This window comes from Numida meleagris, chromosome 16 (assembly GCF_002078875.1).
Source record: "Numida meleagris isolate 19003 breed g44 Domestic line chromosome 16, NumMel1.0, whole genome shotgun sequence".
Classification (NCBI taxonomy): Eukaryota; Metazoa; Chordata; class Aves; order Galliformes; family Numididae; genus Numida; species Numida meleagris.
The window spans coordinates 2402723-2424608 of record NC_034424.1 but is presented as its reverse complement, the minus strand read 5'-3'; the positions used below and the strand labels follow the sequence as shown (position 1 = coordinate 2424608).

General features: G+C 47.0%; 1 protein-coding gene across 1 annotated transcript; it reads left to right on the top strand.

Annotated features, from left to right (window-relative positions):
- On the top strand, window positions 5616-21681 carry TNFSF8 (TNF superfamily member 8). Its single transcript, XM_021414058.1, has 4 exons — window positions 5616-6156; window positions 11304-11349; window positions 19247-19318; window positions 19667-21681. The coding sequence occupies exons 1-4, from the start codon at window positions 5995-5997 to the stop codon at window positions 20062-20064; spliced, it is 678 nt and encodes a 225-aa protein (XP_021269733.1). The 5' UTR covers window positions 5616-5994; the 3' UTR covers window positions 20065-21681.

Here is a 21886-nt window from a genome sequence, read left to right as displayed (position 1 = left end):
TGGTGTTCTTTATTTCTAATTTGCATACATTCCACCACCAGCTAAATTCAGGTGTGATGTAGTTCTGCCCTTCTAGTGGAGTTCAACCAGAGAGGATTCTGATCCCATGAAGGTTTTATTATTTTCCATCTGACCTCCAAATCACTTCTCTCTCTCCTCAATCAAAAGCTTTCAATACACTCCCTGTGTGCAAGGAACACAAATAACAGGTTTTGACATAACCGAGACCAACAATTCTTCACCTCAGGACCCCACTTCTTACCACAGGCAATTACTAAAATTTCATGTTCTGAAATACAGCTCTGTAGCACAGTTTTGGGTGGCTCCATTTTTGGGTATGCCGCTTGAATCACACAGAAATGGCTTGTTTTCCGGGATGTGATGGGCTCCCTGCTGGACATGAAGATTCTTCCCGTGTTATTTCACTGAATTTCAGGTACCCAAAATCTCCAGACATGTCTGAAAAATCACATTCTAAATAAGCTTGCATTTTTTATTGAAGCAATGTTTCTAGCTATCCTATTTCTTACAGCTTTGTGACTCACGTATTACTATCTTCACCTCACTTCCAAATCATTATTCAGAAATCAGAGAGAATTAGTATCCAGGAAAGAGCAATTCTGTTTTGATTGACTCATAGCAGCAAATGCTGCTGAAAGATACCGAAAATTTTCCAGAAAAGTTGGGCAGCTCCTTCTTTGGGTGGGAGCTTCATGGGAAGAACTGGGATTCCTGAGATTCCAGCTGAGCAGATGCACTCTCTGACAAATCTGTGGAAGTTATTGCACTTTTACAACTGTTCCATTTGTACTGCTTTATTATTGCATTTTATTATCAATCTCCATGCCTCTGCTTTCTACCTGAGCTTCCAGAGAGATGGATGGTACATATCACCCCCAGTATAAGAAGATGTCTTTCTCCCTGTAGCCAATTTTCAGCTAATTTAATTTACCTCTTTTTCTATTGCCTTACAAGGCTGAGTGATATAATTCTTTTGAACAAGGAAAACAGTTGCACAGCATGAATAAACACTGCGTAGCTTCCCAAGGAGGTAATAGTGTGCAATAGCAGCTCTAACCTATCTTTTTCTCTCTTATTTTCCTCCTGTCTGGTGTCTATTTTTATTCAGTAATTTTATTGGAGAAGCAAAATGAGAAAAGAACATTGCTATTCTTGGAAACCTTCCAATGTGTTGCAAGAGCAGGAGAAAGCCTGGATGAGAGACATGCAGAGCCTTCCTCGGAAGGCTGTTTTACAGCAACTGCCAACAATATCATCACAGCAGTGTTGGGAGTGCGATGCTGGAGTGTCATTTACTTCGTGCGTGACTTACCTTGGATCAGGAGGAAATGAATAGGTGCAGCTTCTAATAAATATTATATTAAAAAAATCTTTGTCTCGGCCAAATTGCTGACTTTCAATGGGAATTCCATAACAACCATCCCACCCAACAGGGAACGTTCCCTACCACACCTCAGTAAAGGCAAGGAAATGTGGATGAGACCTCTTTCATCCATGGCTGCGAGCTCATGTGCCACTCCTATGGGATCCAGTGCTGCAGTGTTTTTGGCTGCTGCTCAGCAGAAGGACCCTGCCCCATCTCCCCTTGGTCAGGATGAGGCGTTGGGTACAAACACAACAGCGAAGCACAACACAGCAGCATGATTCATCGGAGGAAACTCAAAAACCTATGATTCATACCTTGAGTGCCAATGATGTTTTGCACTAACCTCAGTTTACTGAGGTTGCATTTCCATTTCAAGTGATTTACAAAGCATCCGCATGTGCACTTGGGTGCCGTTCAGCCTCTTTGAAGGCAGGAGCCTAATTGCCCCATGTTTGCTTTCTGTGACCCTTAATTGGGGCACAGCTAGGAAACATTCACAGTAAATAACAATCCACTGTGGTGAAGACCTTCTCTTAGGTTTTGGAAAGCTCAGGACAGGGCGCTGGTGGCAAACTGTATGGATGTAAACATGAAGGATGGTTTGATAAGAAACAGATACCGCTATGACTGAGGATAAAAACAGAAACTCCCAAAGGCATCTGTTCTCTTCACACCTCTGGATTTCAGTGTCGCTGGGCCACACGTCTCCGAAGAACTGGCCTTTAATGTCTGTCAGAAGGGTTTTCAGTTCTCACAGACTTCAAACAAAGGTGAATTTCCGTTGACCACATGGATGTACTTTCAGTTCTCAGCAGTTTGGTTCCTTTCAGCGAAGTGGAGATAACTAAATATTAATTAGGGGCTGAGATATTTTGTACTTTTCTGCTAAAGGCACTCACTTGAAAACTCTACCAAGAAATCATTAGAACTGCTGGTTTTGTGGTTCACTTGTTTTCTCCCGCGCTGTCCTTTCAAGCAAAGCTCTTTGCTGCAGAGGATGCAGCAGGTGTATCACGTTAAGAACCAATGCTATTTGGCCTCTCAACCAGGGCTGGTGAGAAGGCACATGCCCTCAGCTCTGGAAAAGAAGCATAATCAGGCAGGTAGTGTGATAACCCTATAGAGAGATGTTGTTGGATGTAAAGGGTAACGGAGCATTGCGCTGAAGTTATGTTTGAAAGTGCATCACCACCAGTTTGACAGGGAGGTGAGGTGGTTATTTACTGCCTGAGACAAAACTGCAGTAGAAGCACCCATTCATCCTGCACTGTTATCCTGCTTGAAAATCACCATCTGCCTTAGCAGCACACCTGCCTCAGCTGAGTAGCATTTCCCTTATCCATTTCAAGGTATTTCACCTTCTTCAGTGAAAGACGGGACTTATCTATTCATCCTGCTGTTACTTGGGGCAATCTTAGCTGTTTGCTGCCTTGGAAACCTCTATTGTACAATGTTGTTGCATGATTAGATGCTCTGTGTCTCCTAAATATTTTTTTTGTGATCTTCTCAGCAGATCTCAGCATTGCTTGATCACAAAAAACCTGTCACTTTCAAGTGCCATGCTAGTGGGCTGACTGAATTTACTTTAGAAATGAACAAGCCAGATTTAATCTGGATTGCTCCTCTTAGCACAGGAGATAATTTTTTCCCTGTTTCCCCCTCTCCGGCTTTCATTGATCTATTTTTCTTTTGTGGTTATCAGCACTGCAACATCTGCTTTTCTACTTACATGTAGGTTTAGCACGAGTGTTCTGCCCTTGTAGAAGGAGCTGACCATGCACATCTCTGTGCAACCAAAAAACCTGCAAGCTCACAGCGCTCTCCTCATGCCACTGAAGATGATGTGACATTCTTAAAACTACGACACCATTACTCTCTTGTAAGTCATCTTCCTTGCTGAGTTAAATACCTGCTCAGCCATGAGCAAGAGGTGCTTAAGGTCTTTTCAAGCATAATAGATGCTGCCAGTCACTGCAGTTAAGCAGAATTGGATTAAAACAGAAACGTACTACCTCTGGTTTGGGAGTCTCATATGCCAAAGTCAGAGGAACTTGGATAATTAAACTCACTAAATAGCTTTACCTGCTTTTTCTGTTCTGACATCTTTCCCAAGGCATCTCTAGTTGTTCTCTACTGAAGGCAAGTTGCTAGGTTAGATGGACCATTGGTAAGATCCTGCTTGGCCATTCCGATGAACTTATATCACTGAACTGTGGACTGAGAATAGCTAAGAGACAAAATACCCCTCATCATCTGGATCTGTTACAAGTTATCTGGCTTCAGTAAATACGAATCAAAAGAGGACATGCATTTAACTGCAAAAATTATCAAAACAACCAAGTGTCTTTGGAGTAGTCAGAAAGCAAGGATTCACCTCACATAAAAGTGCAGGGTTAGGATTTACTGGAGAGTCCACACTGGAAAGGGGTGGAAACGTTCCCAGTGGAAGAAATCTCATTTGGGTTCTGTGAGAAACCCCATGGCTAAATGCTAGTCCCCGTCTAGAACAGAGGAGAGAATCATGGGCAAGAGAGAAACCAGGATTAATTCATCAGCTGCAAATAAGTCAGAGCATGGAGGTGAACACAGACACTCTCTCTGGGCACACTGTTCTCTTGGCTACTTTGATGTGACCTCTTTCTTTCTCTATCTTTGCCTAAAATTTGCATCCTGTACCGCAGACACCTTCCTGACACATTTCTGTAAAACACCTGCAGATTTTCGGAGGCAGGAGCAATACCAAAGAATGGAGACTAGGTAGTGTAATGCCCATCTAGAAGAAAGGATGAAAAGAGGATCCAGGAAACTGCAGGCCTGTCAGCCTGACCTGAGTATTGGAGAATGTCATGGAGCAGATCATTTTGAGTGCAATCACACAGCATGTGCATGACAAGCAGGGGAACAGGCCCAGCCAGCATGGGTTCATGAAAGCCAGGTCCTGCCTGACCAATCTGATCTCCTTCTGTGCCCAAGTGACCCGCCGAGTGAATGAGGGAAAGGCTGTGGACATAGTCTGTCTAGACTTTAGTAAAGCCTTTGTCTCTGTCTCACACAGCAATCTCCTGGAGAAGCTGCAGCCCATGGCTTGGACAGGTACACTCTTTGCTGGGTAAAGAACTGGCTGGATGTCCAGGCCCAGAGAGTGCTGGTGAATGGAGTTACATCCAGCTGGTGACTGGTCATGAGTGGTGTTCCTCAGGGGTCAGAAGTGGGGCCTGTCCTGTTCAGTATCTTTATTGATGACCTGAACAAGAGCAATGAGTGCACCCTCAGTAAATCTGCAGGCAACACCAAGCTGGGGGGAAGTGTGGATCTGCCTGAGGGTAGGAAGGCTCTATAGAGGAGTCTGGACAAGCTGATCGCTGGAGTGAGGCCAATGGGATGAAGTTCAACAAGAACAAGTGCTGGGTCCTGAACTTTGGTCACAACAACCCCATGCAGCATGACAGGATTGGGGCAGAGTGACTGAAAAGCTGCTTGGAGGAAAAGGATCTGGGACTGCTGATTAACAGCCAGCAGAACATCAGCCAGCGGTGTGCCCAGGTGGCCAATGGCATCGTGGCTTGTGTCAGCAGCGGTGCAGCCAGCAGGAGCAGGAGGAGATCATCCCTCTGTATGGGCACTGATGGGGCCGCACCTCAGTGCTGTGCTCAGCATTGAGACCCTCAGTACAAGGAAGACAGTGAGGCCCTGGATAGTGTCCAGAGATGGACAACAGAGCTGTGGAGGGTCTGGAGCATGAGTGTGATGGGGAGTGGCTATGGGAGCTTGGATGGGTCAGTCCGGAGAAGAGGAGGCTCAGGGGAGATCTCGTCTCTCTCTACAACTCGTGAAAGGAGGTTGTGGCGAGGTGGGGTTGGCCTCAGCTACCAGATAACAGCGTTAGGACAATAGGGGATGTAGTTTCAGGTTGGATATTAGGGAAAACCTCAGAAGGAGTGATGAGATACTGGGCACAGGCTGCCCAGGGAGGTGGTGGAGCCACTGTTCCTGGAGGTATTCAAGAAACATGGAGGTATGGCAGTGAGTGGGGATGTGTTGATGGTAGGACTTGAAGATCTTAGAGGTCTTTCCCAACGTTAATGATTCTATGATGTCTGAATACTGAGCGCTGGAGATCACAGTACTGGGATGCTACAGAGAAGAACAAGAGGTTGCTCTGTGCAACAGGAAGGCAGTGCTCCAGGCAACACACTGCACCAAACTATAGCTGCACTGAGTATAAAATGAAACAAGATTTGCATAGCTCTCTTTTTCACGGAAAGCCAGTAGCAGGGAGGGGGCACTGATCTTAGTAACTATTCACCTTCTGACATCAGAAACCTCTGCTGCAACACACAAGACTGCTGTCGCGAAATCCCTGATCACGAACATGAAGCTCCTTCCCCTCCTCACAGCTGCGACCTGCTTCACGCCCCCAGCTCCCTCGTTCTTTGTACCACAAGTGATGAAGTTTTTTTTCCAGATCACATGAGCCAGGATGAAGGGGAAAATCCTGCCAGGAACAGAGACGGGCTGCGACCTGAACCCGATCAAGGGGAGATACAGACCAGTACCCTGAGAGCTATATAAGAAGCTGCTTGGCACAAGAGCAAACACTTTTTCAGATGAAAGACTCTCATGAATCAGCCATGCATGTGAATGAAGACACCGTTTCAAGGAGGCTTGGAGCCACTAACAAAACTTTTTTGTATTTCATCATCGCTGCCCTTGTTGCGTTACTCGTCTTTGCGTTGGCCACCATCATGGTCTTAGTGATCCGGAGGACGGTAAGCAATTCTCACTTCACTCATTGCCTTTTTCTTTTCTTCTTATTTATTTATTTTTAATATAATCTTTTACTTTCCAAAAATTATCCCCAAACTGGAAGATCAGTCTCTGCCCCCTGTTAATGAGCGCACACAGGAATTAGGGGAGAGAAAGACACAACAAAGAGGGAGAGGAAAGAATTTTCAAAAAAAAGAAATCCTTTCCCCATGGGTTAATTTCTAACATGTGGTTTCTTCTCTGGGAATGGAAGTGGAAATCTCGTAATGCAAGAGTCAATCCACCCTCTGTCCAGCTAGTTCACAGGAGAAGTGGAGCGGAGGCACATCAGTGCTTCAGTGTGTGATGCCTGGTTTATGTGCCTTTGTCTGTGTGTCTTCTTTGGAGACAGGAAAAACTTCACCGGAGTAAAATGCCACATTAGAAATTTTATAGCCTTTGAAATCTTAACACAAAAATCTGAGTGCTGAAGGCTCTCCACAATGATTCAAAGAATGAAAGCACCAGCATGGGGCTGCTGAAGGAGCTGGCCATGAAAAACAAAATATGATCTCGCAGCACAATATTTTCTCTTACTAAACTGATCTTGTGCAATCTGTGTGTCTGTGTACGCACATTACCAAGAAATTAAGCCATTAAAGCTTGACTGATATTTCTTTAAGCTGTACCAGTGAGGAGTCATTTACCTGAAATCAGTGCTCTCCCAAAAGGGAAGCAGTTTGTGCACAGTTAGAATGAGACACGGGGGGTTTCGGGTGATAAATACTGGGATATTAAGGGCGATCTTTAAAATAACAGCTTGGATAATTACAGAATTGCCAGAGCTTTCCTATAGAATTAGGCTTTCATTTGTGCTTATTATGAAAGTAAGCATTAAATTACCTCTCCATCAGGATAAATGCAGTTAGACCAGTTGCCAGAGGAACAATATTACTGAAAGAGTTGAGATTTTCATTTAAAAGAGTAATGACATTATTGCAGCTGCTTTGGAAACGCAGCTTGGCTGAATGAGACGGCAGGAAGCTGAGGGGTGATAGAAATGTGAGAAACAGAGCAGCAGTTTTACAGTGTGAGGGGAACTGGGCAGCAGAAACATGGCTTGCTTCTTGTTCTCGGGGAAACAAGAGACCCTCAGTGCAGAAGCAGCAGTCATTCTTTGTCTATGGCTGTCTTGAATTGATAGACCAGGGAAAAAGTGTCAGATTCTGATCCTGTGTGAGAGGCTTCTCAAGAATCACCAGGGCTTGCTCCAAAAACAGTTTGGCTCCTGGTCACAATGGCAGTGTAAGGCTGGGCAGAATCTCCTTTGGGGAAAGCAGTCATGGCTGGGCTGAGCATCCCGTGGCACTGACTCCAGCAGCTCAGGGCTGGAGGCTGTGCACTTTGGGGAGTCCTGTGGGTAGAGTCCAGTTGCTGTAGGAAGTACACCATCACCAGCTGGCTTCGTAATTTCCTTTGTATCTTCTCAAGAGGGGATCAACTTTTTGTGTTATCAACCCTTTAGGGTGGTCCAGTTTTCTCTCCAGATGTCAGCCAGGTTCTATGAGTGGACCACAGCCACAGTGCTGGCCTGGTGACCCATGTCTTGGCTACCACTGCATTAAGTGGAGGCTTCTGGTGGCATGCAGAACACACAGCCCCATTGCAGGGACATGGAAGCTGACTGCTCGTCTTTCTTCACCTCTTTGATGAATTTACACTTGCCTAATTCAGGGTGAAGGAGGACTCATTGAGAAGGGGAAAATCAAACTGTGTAGAAGCAAGGCTCTTCCCTCACCCAAAACCTAGGTGCTCCAAGTAAGAGAAACATGTTGTGAAAGACCAAAACAAAAAATATCCAATCATTATTCCAAAGCTGTTTCTCTGAATCTAGCATCAGTTACAATACACCTTATTAACTGCCCTGCATTTTCCAGCACCCCAAGAAATTTTTATACCTTGTTTTCAAGAAAGGCATTAGTGCACAGTGTCAGACCCGGGAAGTGTCAACTTGTGGAACTACCTTCAGAGCTGAAGTCAGTTCAGTTCTCAGCTTCCATCCGCAGAAGCACCTGGCATCGGGCCATTCGCTTATCTACATCTCTCAGAAGTGACTTTTGTTTTTCTCTCAGATAAGAACAGTTGCTGCAGAGAAGACCTGAGCTTGCATTTTCCTTCTTAACGCTGTTAGAAGGGCCCCAAAGCCTACACACTTCTGCCTGCTGCAGCCCACTGCTCTTGTACATATAAATATACATATACACACATCTATGTGGATCTCTCTATACATATGCAGAGAGCATATAGATACAATATGATCCCTGTCTCTTAGAGAGAGTGAAAATCAGTGAAGGAGGAAGGATAAATGTAATTGTAGGGCACACAATGAGATCTTACACCGCACTGTATTGGTCTATGCTGTATTGGACACCCAGGCCACGGGGTGCAGCTCCGTGATCGGATTTTGGGTGAGATCTGGGACAGCCCGTCACCGCTCTGCGTTTTGTCGCACTCCTATTTTCAGCCTCCCGAGCACACGGGCTGCCCTACCATGGGCTGCCCTACCATGAGCTGTCCCATCGGAGCCTGCTGGCCCCCTCTGCTGGACAGCCCTGACAAAAAGGAGAAAGCTTTCCCATTTGTGGAGCACCAAAGTGCCATCGCTTTTCCTCCTGCTCGGCCATCCGCGGTCAATGGGGATTAATTAACGTTCCCAGCATCTGCTGCCGGGACCTGTGGGATGCATGCCTGGAGGAGCCTGGGTCCTGGGCTCATTTCTGGGGGTCTGTATTTTGGAGGTGTGTTATCTTGGGCTTGTAAGAGGCACATAGACAATGCATAGGCCTCTGGTTAAATGAACATCCAGTCCTGAGCCCAGGAAAATGACCAAAGGGAACGGCACGGAGCTGTCAGGGCAGGGTCCTGTGGGGCTGGGGAATGGCTGTGAGCCAGAGGGCGGTGGGCACGGCACAGCTCCCCGGGCAGCGTGCACTGCTCACTGGGACACCACCCTCAGCTGTAGGGATGGGGTTGGGTGGTGCTGTGCAGAGCTGGGGTTGGGCTCGGTGATCCCTGCGTGTCCCTTTGAGCTCAGGGTATTCTGTGATTCTGTAACAGCACCAGTGTGTCTCAGCTTGGGAAAATTAGTTGTAAATATTTAATGGAAGGAAGAAAGAAACGACTTGCACTTGCACTTTATTATTTTATCTAATCAAGCAAACTCACATTCTTCTATTGCCAAGTGAAGACTGAGATCCTTCACCATCAACACCCAGACAGCTGCAGGCAGGATGAATTTATTGTACCGAATTGTTCCTGACCTAGGGCTGTAGAATGCAACCTCTTTGAGCTCCCAGTGTGTGTCTTTACATTCCAAATTACACCACTAGAGCAATATGCTTGCTGTTAGAAAACAGCAATGCTAAGTGGTACTTCAAAGAAAACTCTAAAGCTTTATTTGAATGCCGAGTCAGTTGCCACTAAAATAAACTGCATTAGTATTTGCTGTTTTCACCCATGGGGAACTTCCCAGGTGAGGGCACGATACATCAATTCATTTCATTTTTCTGCTGTTGCCCTGGCTACAAAGCAAGCTGTGAGCCACTAGCCCCGTCCTGCATGTCTCCAAGGGAGGGCTGCTGGGCAAATGCCTCCTGACGACAACGTCTCTGTCACTGGGCCAACCACTTGGCAGGCAGCGAGGGATTTGCTGCCTGATATCATTCAGCATAATCCAGCTAGGGATACAGCATCTCTTTGTGCCATGTATAAAGGCCTTGAATTCCTTGCAGAGTATGGAAGTGCTCATACATTGCATTTGAAAGTAACGTTTCCCCATGCCTTGAGTGTGTGTGACAGAGAGCCCAATACGAGGGTCCAGGACATGAGCAGAGAGGATCTGGCAGGTTCTCCTCTGCAATACCATCAGCCAGAGGCGCTCTCAGCCCAGCATCTGAGAAGATGTGCATAGAGGAACCAGGAGCTATTTGGAGGGAGGATGTTGTATAGAGGACCAAGAGGCCTGTGAATGCCAAATTTGCCAAAGAACAGAGCTAGGTTCCTATTCAGCTCCTAACCCAGCAGCCTTCCTGCACATCTTGGGAAGATCACCTGGAGAAAATGTTTGGCCCACAATAGATAACTGTTCCCTGGTTTTACGTAAGTGTGAGAAGGGAAAATAGGCAAATAAATGTGAGATACCCAAATCACGAAGCAGCTACACGATCTCTATCTGTGGGACGCAGCATTTTGCTGTTAGATCAAATGATAACATTGCTTTGCCTGGAGCAGACATGGCTCTGCACTTCAACTATAGCTAGGCCAAAGTCTAATTAAATGTATTCTTAAACATCTAAGGCCACAACATCAGGTATCAGAAACAGTCACAACATGGCTTATCTCACTGTTCAAATATCTTCTTTCTCCCCATACCACACATTATACTTACACCCAGAAATAAAGTGCTCATGCTTTAAGTCCCTTGAGATCTCCAACCCACTGTGGATGAAGTTGTCTCCCACCACGTATGCAGTCTGCCTCATTTCTCCCAGGAGACATCAGAAACAGAAGCAAGACCACAGATGAATCCCACTGGCTCTGATGGGTGTCCAGTCCCACTCTGTCCTTCTCCAAGGTTTGAAAGCCACGTTGGAGCTTTCAGGACTTCTGCTTCCTAAACAACCCCAACCAAAGCCAAATATGAGAGAATTAGTATGTATGTCAGAAAAACTGATTTCTATAGACCTGTTTATTTCTTTTTCTAAAAAAAAAAAAAAAAAAAAAAGCTGTGATAAGGAATGAGTGAGTTAGGAGTTTTTCAAGAAGCATGGAGGTGTGGCACTGAGGGACGTGGTCAGTGGGCATGGTGGGATGGGTTGATGGTTGGACTCGATGATCCTAGAGGTCTTTCAAACCTTAATGATGCTATGATTCTGTGATTCTAATTTGGCTGAGCACAGAGAGCTTGCTGGAGGGCTGTGCTCCTCAGCAGTCCCTGCCCTGCAATGCTCCATCGGAGCCATACACTCCGTGACGCCTGGTGCTGGCTCTGCATTGCCTTCCAGCAATGAGATGGAAACTTGAAGATCCATCTGTAAAGAGTGATCTCCTTGAACACAGAAGAAGTGCTCCACTCCCAGAATAACCAGCTCCTCTCCCACTTCTCTTTCAGGCAGCTGATCCTGCCACAGAGGGCAGCACAGAACGGATCCGCAAAGGTAAGAGATCTAACCTGAAAATCCGTGCAATTCATTCCCTCTGTAATGCAAATATTGCCCGGGATCGTGAGTAAGGCAAGTGTGCACGTCTCCGCATTGCACATAAAGGCATTTCTTGGTGAAAAGCCAAGGCAGTGGAAAAAGAAAGAAAGAAAGAAAACAAGGTTTCGAATTACTCCGTACCTTGGGAAACCATGGCTGAGGAAGTCACGAGCATTTCCGAAGCTGCCCTCAGGTGTCTTTGCAAGAGGGCATTTTTGCCAGATAATGTAAACATCACTCCGTTAGGTCTCGTTTTAAGGGCGGGGTCTTGCACAAGTGGGCGTGATGTCCCCATCTGTGCAAGGCCTGGGTGTAAACGTGCTGCAACGTACTTCAAAACAAGGGGACGTCCTCTTGAACATATTTCTTATTGGTTTGTGGGGAAAAGGAAAGAGAGAAGGGGCAGGTCTTGGAGAGGGAAGTGCAGAAATGCAGCAAGAGGCAAGGAGCAGGAATGTGAACAGGCAGAGAATGGATATAGGGAGCCCAAAACAGGAGGAAGCTTTCTAACTAGACAGCAGAGATGGCGTACCCAGATTCTGCTTTTCCCTAGCATAAATCAGAGGAGCTCTATTTGTCACACTGCCATTTCCTTCTTGGTTCCACGGCCCTCAGCACCCAGCATTCTGGGGTCTTGCAAGGATGATTCCTAGTTGGTGCTGGAGGATAGGAGACAGCATCACCTCCCACTCTACAGATGGGAACGCTGAAGCACAGGAAACTGAAATTCAAGGCCCAGCAAGCCCTTGTCACATAACCATCTTTTCTCCACCTCCGTTTTTTGCACGCGGGTGACATAATGCCGAATTTAGGCGGCGTACACTCAAACTGGGAGAAGTTTTGAATCCAGGGCTCTTCTGTATTGGACTTTCCTCGTACCACACAAAGCTGTCCCTGCACACCACTCCACCCTTTCAGAGAACTTCTCAGCAGCCTCACCATCATCTGTTGTGCTCTAAAAGCCCTGTAGAACTGGAGGGATTTTTCTTCTCCCATTAGGGTGCCCACAAAGTGCTTTTTCTTTTTTTCTATCCATCAGTGAATCTCCTGAGGTCTCTCTCTGGCTTTGTGGTGCTGCTCTCGTGGCTGAGTCCCACCACCAGCTGCAAAGAGGCAGTGAAAGCCACGGAGCAGGGGCCAGCGATTGGCAGAGGAGGGACAGGGGCCATCTCGTAGGCTGGTGTAAATGTGAAGCAAAGCTCAAGCGAAACTGGCGTTCCCAGAGTAGAAAGGAGAAGCCTCGCTAATCCAGAAATGCATCTCAGTATGTAAATACGTGTATACATTTCCAAATCTCGCAGTCTCTGCCAACTGCTCCTTCTGCCCATCAAGGCAGCAGGAGCCTGTTCTCTCCAGGAATTTACAAGGTGTTGTTTCATTAGGCAGAAACCGTTTTGCCTTTGGGTCAATATCAGTGACAGGCTCCCTGCCGCTCTGAATTCTGCTGCTGAATCTGAGATGATGCCATTAGCATAAGACAAAGGAGGGGATGACAAAGAAATGCCACAGGGCGGGAAGGGCTGCTGGAAGCTGTCTGCAATGGGTGCAGGTGCTCTATCAGCCTATCAGGTCCTGTTGCACAGCTCTGGCAGGGTAATGGAGCGTTAAAGTGTGAGCAAATTACAATGGTCTTTTATTTTACTCTTAAAATGCATAAAGCAGAGCTAATTGATTAATAGATCCCAGCGGGTAATTTACAGCAGGGAGCTCTGCCAGGCAGCGTTTGCTGACTCCTAAGCAGGAGCTGCAAGGCCCCATCCAGCAGCTGCAGAGCAACAAATAGGAACTCCACACGGCAGGACAGGGACTGTGCTGAGCCTGGAGTTGCCGTGGATTTAAGTTTGCTTCTGTCTCTATACTAGCGTTGATAGTCTAAATTGGTTCACAACAGAACTGGAAGCCCTGTGTTGAAAAGTGGACAAGCAAGCATGGCTGGCTGGGTGCTGAGCCTTGCTCCAAGCCCTGTCCGTACTGATGGGCAGGGTGAGCGTGTCTGCTTGTGTCATGGGGATGCAGGATCATCCAGCATGCTGATGGTGGGCTTCTGCTGGCAGTCTGCACTGCCATGCAAAGGGACAGTGCTCCAGACAACCAGGCACAGCCACTTCCCGATCTAATTCTTTAATTCCAAAACAGTTAAAAACACTCTGACTGCATGAAGGTTTCCGATGAGATCACGCTCTATTCTTAGCTATACACCGGTGGGCACTAAGGCAGACTTGCAGAAGGTCTGTGTTCCTGACTCAGCTGTCAGCCCTCGATGGATGGGTTTGCAGCAATCTGCTAGCAGTAGCTGAGATGCAACGTCAGCTAATTAAGTGTTGGTGTGAAGAAACGATAGCAGCTTCCTGCAAACCTGTGTCATTGTTGGTGGAGTCCCTGAGCAACAGGGGAAAGGAATTAAATCTGTCACAAAGTAAACGTTTGTGACATATTCTTTCTGTGGAAATATTTCTCTTTGGAAACTCATCTACGCTTCATAAATATGGAATCACATATTAATACGGGCCGGAAGGAAATTATTGGTAGATTAATTTTATAGAGGAAAATACAAGACACGGAGAAATGTAGAATCATAGAGTCATTAAGGTTGGAAAAGACCTCTCAGATCACCAAGTCCAACTCCTACCCATCCCCCACCATGCCCACTGACTATGGCCCTCAGCGCCACATCCCCATGGCTCTGGAGCACCTCCAGGGATGGTGATCCACCACTGGAGGGGTTCAGTCATCATCTCCTCGCTGTCCTCCCCAAGCTTCATTTCCCTTGAAATGCTGTAAACTGCGCTGGTGGCATTTCTTTTTATTTCGAACTACAGAAACATGAAGCCAAATCTGTTCTCATTTACAAAATGAAAACCCTGAAGATACAGATGCTTGCATGCACTCTTAGGAAAAACTTCTCCAAAAGAGTGGTCGGGCACTGAACGGGGGGGTGGTGGAGTCACCGTCCCTAGAGGTATTCAATAAACAAGGAGATGTGGCACTGAGGGACGTGGTCAGTGGGCAATATTGGTAGGTGGATGATTGGACTGGATGATCTCAGAGGTCTTTTCCAATCTTAAAGAGTCTGCGATTCTATGATTCATATATATATTTCTCTGGCAGTGAGATCCATCACTTGTTGATGGGTAGACAAAGGATTATGCAAAGGAAATTCAGCACCTCATTCACAGCTGCAATTGGAAATAGCTTCCCAAATAAAAATCAGACCCTGGGAACTAGAGATAATACAGGTGATGTTCACATCCTTGCTAGCCTAGAGTAAATCAGGTTGAAGCTGGTGAAGCAAGCAGTCTTTCCAGAACTGCAGTAATATATCTGAGTGCAGAGTGACTTTCGATATCTGAAAATAGCCTCTTCCAGCCTGGAATTGTCCAGGGCAAACCACTGAAATCATGGGGTGCTACAGATCCCAGCACAGTGGGCTCTTCAGAAATGAACACCTCACATTTAGAGCATATAGATTTTAGCTTTATCAGCCTCAGTATGTGTGTGTTGTTGAATTCTGCTAGGGTCTATCTGTTCTCAGCAGGATCAGGGCTCCTGAGCTGTGTTTCTCATTTTATCAAAGTTTGGCAAGTCTGGACTTGCAAATGCTAGAGTGCATGGGTGTCCTCCTGAGCAAGCATCCAGGGGAAACTACACCTAAACTGGTGCTAGTTAGTCAAAGTGAGGGCTTAGTTAATTAATAATGAGATGATCAGTATTGCTAAATAATGCTGAATGTTAGAGCCCCGACCCAGGCGCAGAACCTTGCAGTTGGCCTTGTTGAACCTTGTTAGGTTCACATGGGCCCACTTTTCAAGCTGCCCAGGTCCTTCTGGATGGCATCCCTTCCTTCTATTATACCAACTGCACCACTCAGCTTGGCGTCATTAGCAAACTCACTGAGGGTGTACTTGATCCCACTATGTCATTGATAAAGATGCTGAAGAGCAATGGTACCAAGATGGAACCCTGGGGGACACCTGGACATACAGCCATCGACCACAACCCTCTGGCTATGACCATCATCCAACCCACTCTTTATCCACTGAACAGACCAGCCTTCAAATCCATATCTCTCCAATTTAGAGACAACAATGTGATGGGGGACCATATCAAAGGTCTTGCAGAAATCCAGGTAGATGGCATCAGTTAATGTTCCTTTGTCTACTGATGCTGTCACTCCATCATAGAAGGCCAACAGACTGGTCAGGTGCTAGATGAATATATATACACATACATGAAGAGCTCGTGAAATTAAGAAAGAGATGTTTCTGAAGTTTCTGTTTTTGGACATGAGGAGGATCCTCAAAAACGCCACCTGAGGGGCTTTTGATGCCAGGGTAGCAGGCTCTGGGTAGATGCTTTGCTCTGTCATGCCACTTTCAGCTCTTGATTTCACTGCCCTGTATCTATATCTACCTCACAAGTGGAGAAACTGAGGCAACAAGCAGTGAGAAGGATTCCCCAGTTGGATCCACATCTCCTTGGACCTGACTGGAAGGCAGCAGGTCCAGCCCTGTCCTGGAGCATTCAGGTTCCTCCTGGCCAGCAGACACTGCCTCTATAGGTCCTGCTGCTTCAACACAAGGCTCTTCCCATTTCGCACTGCGGGTGAATATTGGAGGTGTCATTGGGCAGCAGCACTGTCAAGCCCCATTGGTGTGGTGGGGAAGAGCTGTGTTATGGGCACACAAACTTGTCCCTTTCCCTGTGGGCTGCCCACTCTGTGGTAAGAAGCACCAGGAAGGCAAAAGTGAATTATCTCCCAACAGTTTCTTTAGGATAAAATCACCGAGATAGTTTCCTTTAAGGCTCCTTCTTTATCAGCAGGTTTCCTTCAGGCAGCCTGATGCCCACATCATGGTGGACATGCAACCAGTGGGGCTCCTTGGTACTTAGTCCCCACTGAGACTTTGCTTTGCCTCCTTCTGACCACACTTTTAAGCTGATATAATCCTATTGACTTCAGTGGGATCAATTCTGATTTACACTGCTACTAGCGCAGAGCCAATTAGGAGATGTGATTGAACACATCCATTGATCAGTCCTGCAGCTCCGGCAATTTCAGTCTCTGCTGGCTTATGCTGAAATGATTCGGATAGAAGAAGCAACTTGAGAAATAAAACTAGAAAATAGTTACAAGCTGCCTCAGCAGAGCGAGGGCAGGAAATGTCTCTATACATTTTTTTTCCATAACTTGCCTTCTCAGAAACACAGCTGATGTCACCAAATAAACGCTTTGAACACACACATATAAAACTTGCTGACATCAATGAACGTAAGTGCAGCTTTGAAAGCGTGAAGCGCAGCCACATCAGTGACGGTTGTTCTTGGGAGATGCCGTGCAGATCCTGCTGCAGCTCGGGGCTGGAGGGGCTCCTGGCAGCGCTGGCTGAATGTGTGCAGGCACAGCGCAGTTCTCACCTGGCAGAAGCTGCAAGGCTGCAGCTCGCACGGTCTGCTCGAGCAGACTTGACTTTACAGAGTAAAGCCCCCACACGGCACCACGTTTGTGGATAAATATCTCCCTTTTCTGAAGGACGTCTGTAATGCAAGTGGGCTCAGGGCGCTGGCTGTGCGTTGCCAGAGGCTCTTGTTACCACTGCTGCTCTTGCTGCCTGAAATAAGGGCCAGAAGGGCTTTTTTTTCTATCCTGCTCCACATCTCTGCGCACTAGCACACTATATTGATATGACTGTCATCAGGAAAGTTGGCTTTGGTTTTTCTCCGGGGATTTCCAGCACAGCTAAGGGAGGTTGAGGCACGACTTACTCATTGTTGGAGGGCAGGGAGCACCTGCTCCCCTAAAAATGCTTCAGCTGATGAAATCAGAGGAAAGTTACTGTTCTTTCAAGACATGCACAGACTGCTTTTCCACCAGAATGAGGGCAAAGAGCGTGCTGTTTCAAATCACCAACCAGTGGGATTTGTGTGTGGGACCCACTTCTCCATGATTTCTCTATCCCCCTGACCAAACATCTCTTAAAATCAGGCCAAGCAGACATGGTAAGGATCTGAGGTTCTCTCTTGTACCTTTAGTTTCAGGAATTCTATGAACATTTTGATTCTCAGCTCACTCTGGATTTAGCAGACTCCTGCTATGCTATTCTTGTAAGGAACAAGAAATCTGTCATCCCGTGCCATGCCGTGGCATCACGATGTAGTAGAGTTCAGTTCTGTGTGCTGACTACTCCCTTGGGAGCCCCTGTAGGTTGGGGAACTTACACCAATTTTGTAAACTGAGTGACAGGAAAATGATTTGTGTACCCTGAGACAGGGGTTTATAATTTGGCAGGACACTGCTGAAATTCCTTCATGCTTTGTTCCTTATATTCAGCTGTAATATAAACCACAGAAAATTCCCAAATCCCCCTCTGAACTGCATACCTTCCCCAGCTGCAGCAGGGCCAGGAGATGTAGAGAGGGAGAGATCGAGGCAATGAGAAATAACCATCCACCTGTGTGCTTGCACCGAGGGGGATGCTCTCTATTGTCCCGAATGCACAACACGTCCCCGTGTCCATATGCACGTGGGCTGTGCGGGGATGTATACAAACAGAGAATAAAGGAGGAATAATTAGTGCCTTTCAGTGAATGCTCGGTGTGATAAGAGGAGGAAAGGCTTAGGAAAAGCAGATGGGGACACGAGGCACTGGCACAGGCTGCGCAGAGAGGTGGTTGTGCCCCGTCCCTGCAGACACCCAAGGTCAGGCTGGTGGGGCTCTGAGCACTGATGGAGCTGTGGGTGTCCCTGTGCTCTGCAGGGAGTGGGACCAGACGGCCTGGAAGGGTTCCTTCCAACTCAAACAATTCTGGCTGGAAGAGAGGTGAAATGGGAAAGGAAGCGGAGGGGTGCAGGGTCGGGGGATGCCGAGCCGGGATGCCGGGCTGGGACGAGGTAGCGGGATGCGGAGCCGGGATGCGGAGCGGTGGCCCCGGAGCCGCCCGCAGTGCCGGGCGCGGCCGTGGGAGGGAGCCGTCACCGCGCGGCCGCCGCGCTCCTTGCGGCAGGGCAGCCCCGGTACCGCCCCGCAGCTCCTCCTGCCCCGAGCCGAGCCAGGAGAGAGCCTCCCGGGGTCAGCGCTCAGGTCGAAAGGCCGCACCTGAGTCCCGGTGGCACCCACATTGTAACGGAGGGGACGGAATGCCCTAAGAGCTATTTTTAGATGCAAGTTTTATTGAACCGAGAGCGTTACGGTGCTATGAAATTGGTGTGCAGGTCAGGTGTTACCAGCCGAGCAGAAGGAACCAGCTCTCAGGCCCGTCTGGGCTGCTGCTTGTTTCTTTAGAGCTTCTGTTGTGCAGTTGTGAGGGATCATAGAATTGCTTAGATTGGAAGAGACCTTTAAGATCATCCAGGTCCAAACCCAAGAGGACAAGTGAAAAGTGATGTTCCCAGGCCAGTCAATGCTCAGGAGAATCGAACAGTCTCACATCACCAGCCTAGATGGAAATAAGCACGGCTCTGGTAATAGCACAGAGCAGCATCTCCTGCGCTGAAGCTGAGTTTGGGTGCTCAGCTCATCCATCACCCCAGGGAGCTCAGCTCAATGAGCCCAGCAAAAGCAAGCTATCAGGGAGCACAAGGAAGAGCTGCTAAAGGATTCCATCCTATTCCATCGCTCCCCTCACCTCCCCTCCCCTCCCACGCTTCCCCCCCTTCCATCTCATCCCATGCCATCCCATGCCATCCCATGCCATCCCATCCCATCCCATCCCATCCCACCCCATCTTATCCCATACGGTCCCATCCTACCCCATCCCTTGGTGCTTACTCAGCCCAGTGGTACTGAGTGCAGTGCCAGACGCTGTTTGACAGCACAAAGAGATCAGGAGTGCTCACCTACTGTGTTGTTTCCTTCAGGGAACACCTCAGAAGACTATTTAAGAATCCTACAGAATGTTCCGGCCAAGGGAGCTGCTGCATACATGAGAGGTCAGTGGGAGCTCTATCCGACCACATAAACATTTTCTTTAACTTCAGAAGAAGCAGTAAATAATTAGATACCTTCCCCACACAAACATGCAGATACATGTCTCCATTATTCCCCCTAAATACTGCAGAAGGCCATTTTTCACTGCACCTCCCTGTCTCAGGTTTCCCAAGGGGCTGCACAATCCCTGTGACCTTTCAGCTCCCCAATCCACCTATGAGTGCTCAGCATTTCCATTGGGAAACCACAGAGCAGATGTCTCCATTTACCGTGCTGCACATCCATACAACTGAAGTTAGGCCACCAGACTTCATCGGCTCATTTTACGATGTCCTTGCTTTTCTTTCTAGTGTCAAACTCAGTCAACAGCTCGAAGCTGAGCTTGGCTGGGATGGGCATATGTGACAACATCCAGTGCGAGAGCGAAGAGCTGGTGATCCGCGAGCAGGGCATCTACCTGATCTACTGCCACCTGAACTTTCGCTTTACCAACTGTTCCCACAGCCCCACTGACATCAAGATAGAGCTCCTCGTCAACGACGAAGTCAACCGGCAGACGCTGTCCACGTGGTGCGCATCAGACTCGTGCCAAGAAAAGAATTTTAAGACCTTGTTCCAGCTCCATTTGACGTACTTGAAAGCGGAGGACCGGATATCAGTAACACTCAGCCATCCTAAATTCCTGAATGAGATTCACCTTCCCAATGATAATGTGCTTGGGGTCTTGAGGTACAGCGATGAGATGTGAGGAGCTCTCTGACTCCCCACCGCTGCGCAGACTTTCTCTGTCTTCCTCTGATGACAGCAGCCTGCTTTTACTAGGCTACACCTTGTTTTACGTTTCCTATCTTACCTCATCACTAGGGTAAATGAGGAACTTTGTGTCCCAGAACGAAATCTAGAACACTGCAATGCCCACACCTGGCAGACGTCGGGTTGCTCTGGTTTGGTCATGGTAGGGTTGTTGCTGGACAGCAGATCCAGCAGCACAGAAGTGCCAGCGGGTCCTCCAGGCAATGCTGGGCAAACACAGACCGAAACGCAACCAGACTATGGGAAGAGCACACAGTATCAAGACTTCTTGGCTAATGCACTGCTGGCAAAGTGCCTGTGCTCAGGAGATGGGGAAATCCTTTTGATCTGAATTTGATGGAGTAGTATTTTGTCACGGTCGTTCCCAAAAACCTAACGACCAAAGCTTGTAATTAAGGCTTTCTTTTCAACTGGAGCATGCAACCACAACTCTGTGAGTTTATGGATAGATCATAACTAAGGAAAGAGGAAATTGCTGGCTCCCAGGCAGGTAGCTGAAACTCTGGGACAGGGTGTAGGAGACTGGGGACTCACCAAACATTTCTGTGCTGCATTTTCTGCTACAAACTTTATGCAGTTTAGTTCCTTTTCACTATTTATCCATCTTCTCTATTTAATATTAAGCTCTTTGGGGCAGAGCCTTTGTGTATGCACAATGTTAAGCCTCTGGAACTTCTAGACCTTTCCATAATTAATATTAAAAAATAATCTTCTTGTGCCACATGAGGAAGGAGTTTGTTATGATACTTTTCCCCCAAATTGTGCCCTGCCTGTTCGGCAGTTCCCTGAGTAACACGACAGCACAGTGCTGTGTAAATACATCCCAGCATCTGAACTCTTGGAAAATCCAAGATTTATATCTGAGGCTCCAACTTTCCCAACGATGATTTCAGACCTGGCCCTCAGCTACGAGCTGTGGCATTTGGACAGTCCAGATTTCATTTGAGCTTCTTTGAGTTACGAGGAGTTTAGGTAATGAATGATGCAAGCAACCTCAGGCCCTCTTACTCCGTGGATTTCAGTAACACAGGCTTTTATTTAAAATCTGATTCTCACCATGAGGGAATGTATGAAAAAGCTGCCAAGGACTCAGGCTTTCCTCTTTTCCCTTCGTCACTGAGGCTCTACCGTGGCCTGTTTTTGTTGGCATTCATCTTTTTCCCTTGGGTACTGTTTATTCTTCCTTTCACATGACTAAGACTGGGTGAACTGTTCACACCAAAACTTTTCGTCACGATTTTAGCTTAGAAATCAATTTCTGGCTTCCAAAAACCCGGAAGTCTTCCACTGTTCGGGCTTATCTGATGGACGGTTTGTGTGAGCATACTCAAAATGCTTCTCATGGAAGTAATTTTCTACTGGTGATATTTCCTGGAACGTTCTTGAGGGTTCAATCCACTGACAAAGGTGATTTCAAAACGCAAAAAAACCTTTCAAAGGGTCATGAATAGTCAAGCTGACTTGCTGCTATGGATATCTACTTTCTATTTTGATAAACATTGATGTAAACAAAAATTCCTTCTGCTATTAATGACCAAAAAAAAAAAAAAAAGAAAGAAAGGAAAAAAGAAAACGAAATGAAATTCATGTTTTCTTTCTTTTCTTTCCATGTTAAAGAAACTTATAAGAATCCCCTTGACGTGTCCATGTCGTTGTAACCTCCACTGGCATCACCTTACCCCTCTGGACCCTATCAATCTTTCCCATCTTGGAACAGGGTTTTTAACTTCCATCTGCCACAGCCTTGGTGAGTACCA

Coding starts and splice junctions, on each gene's coding strand:
- TNFSF8 (XM_021414058.1), top strand. CDS start 5,995: ATGAAAGACTCTCATGAATCAGCCATGCATGTGAATGAAGACACCGTT. Junction 6,157..11,303: donor TCTTAGTGATCCGGAGGACG/GTAAGCAATTCT, acceptor CTTCTCTTTCAG/GCAGCTGATCCTGCCACAGA. Junction 11,350..19,246: donor CACAGAACGGATCCGCAAAG/GTAAGAGATCTA, acceptor TGTTTCCTTCAG/GGAACACCTCAGAAGACTAT.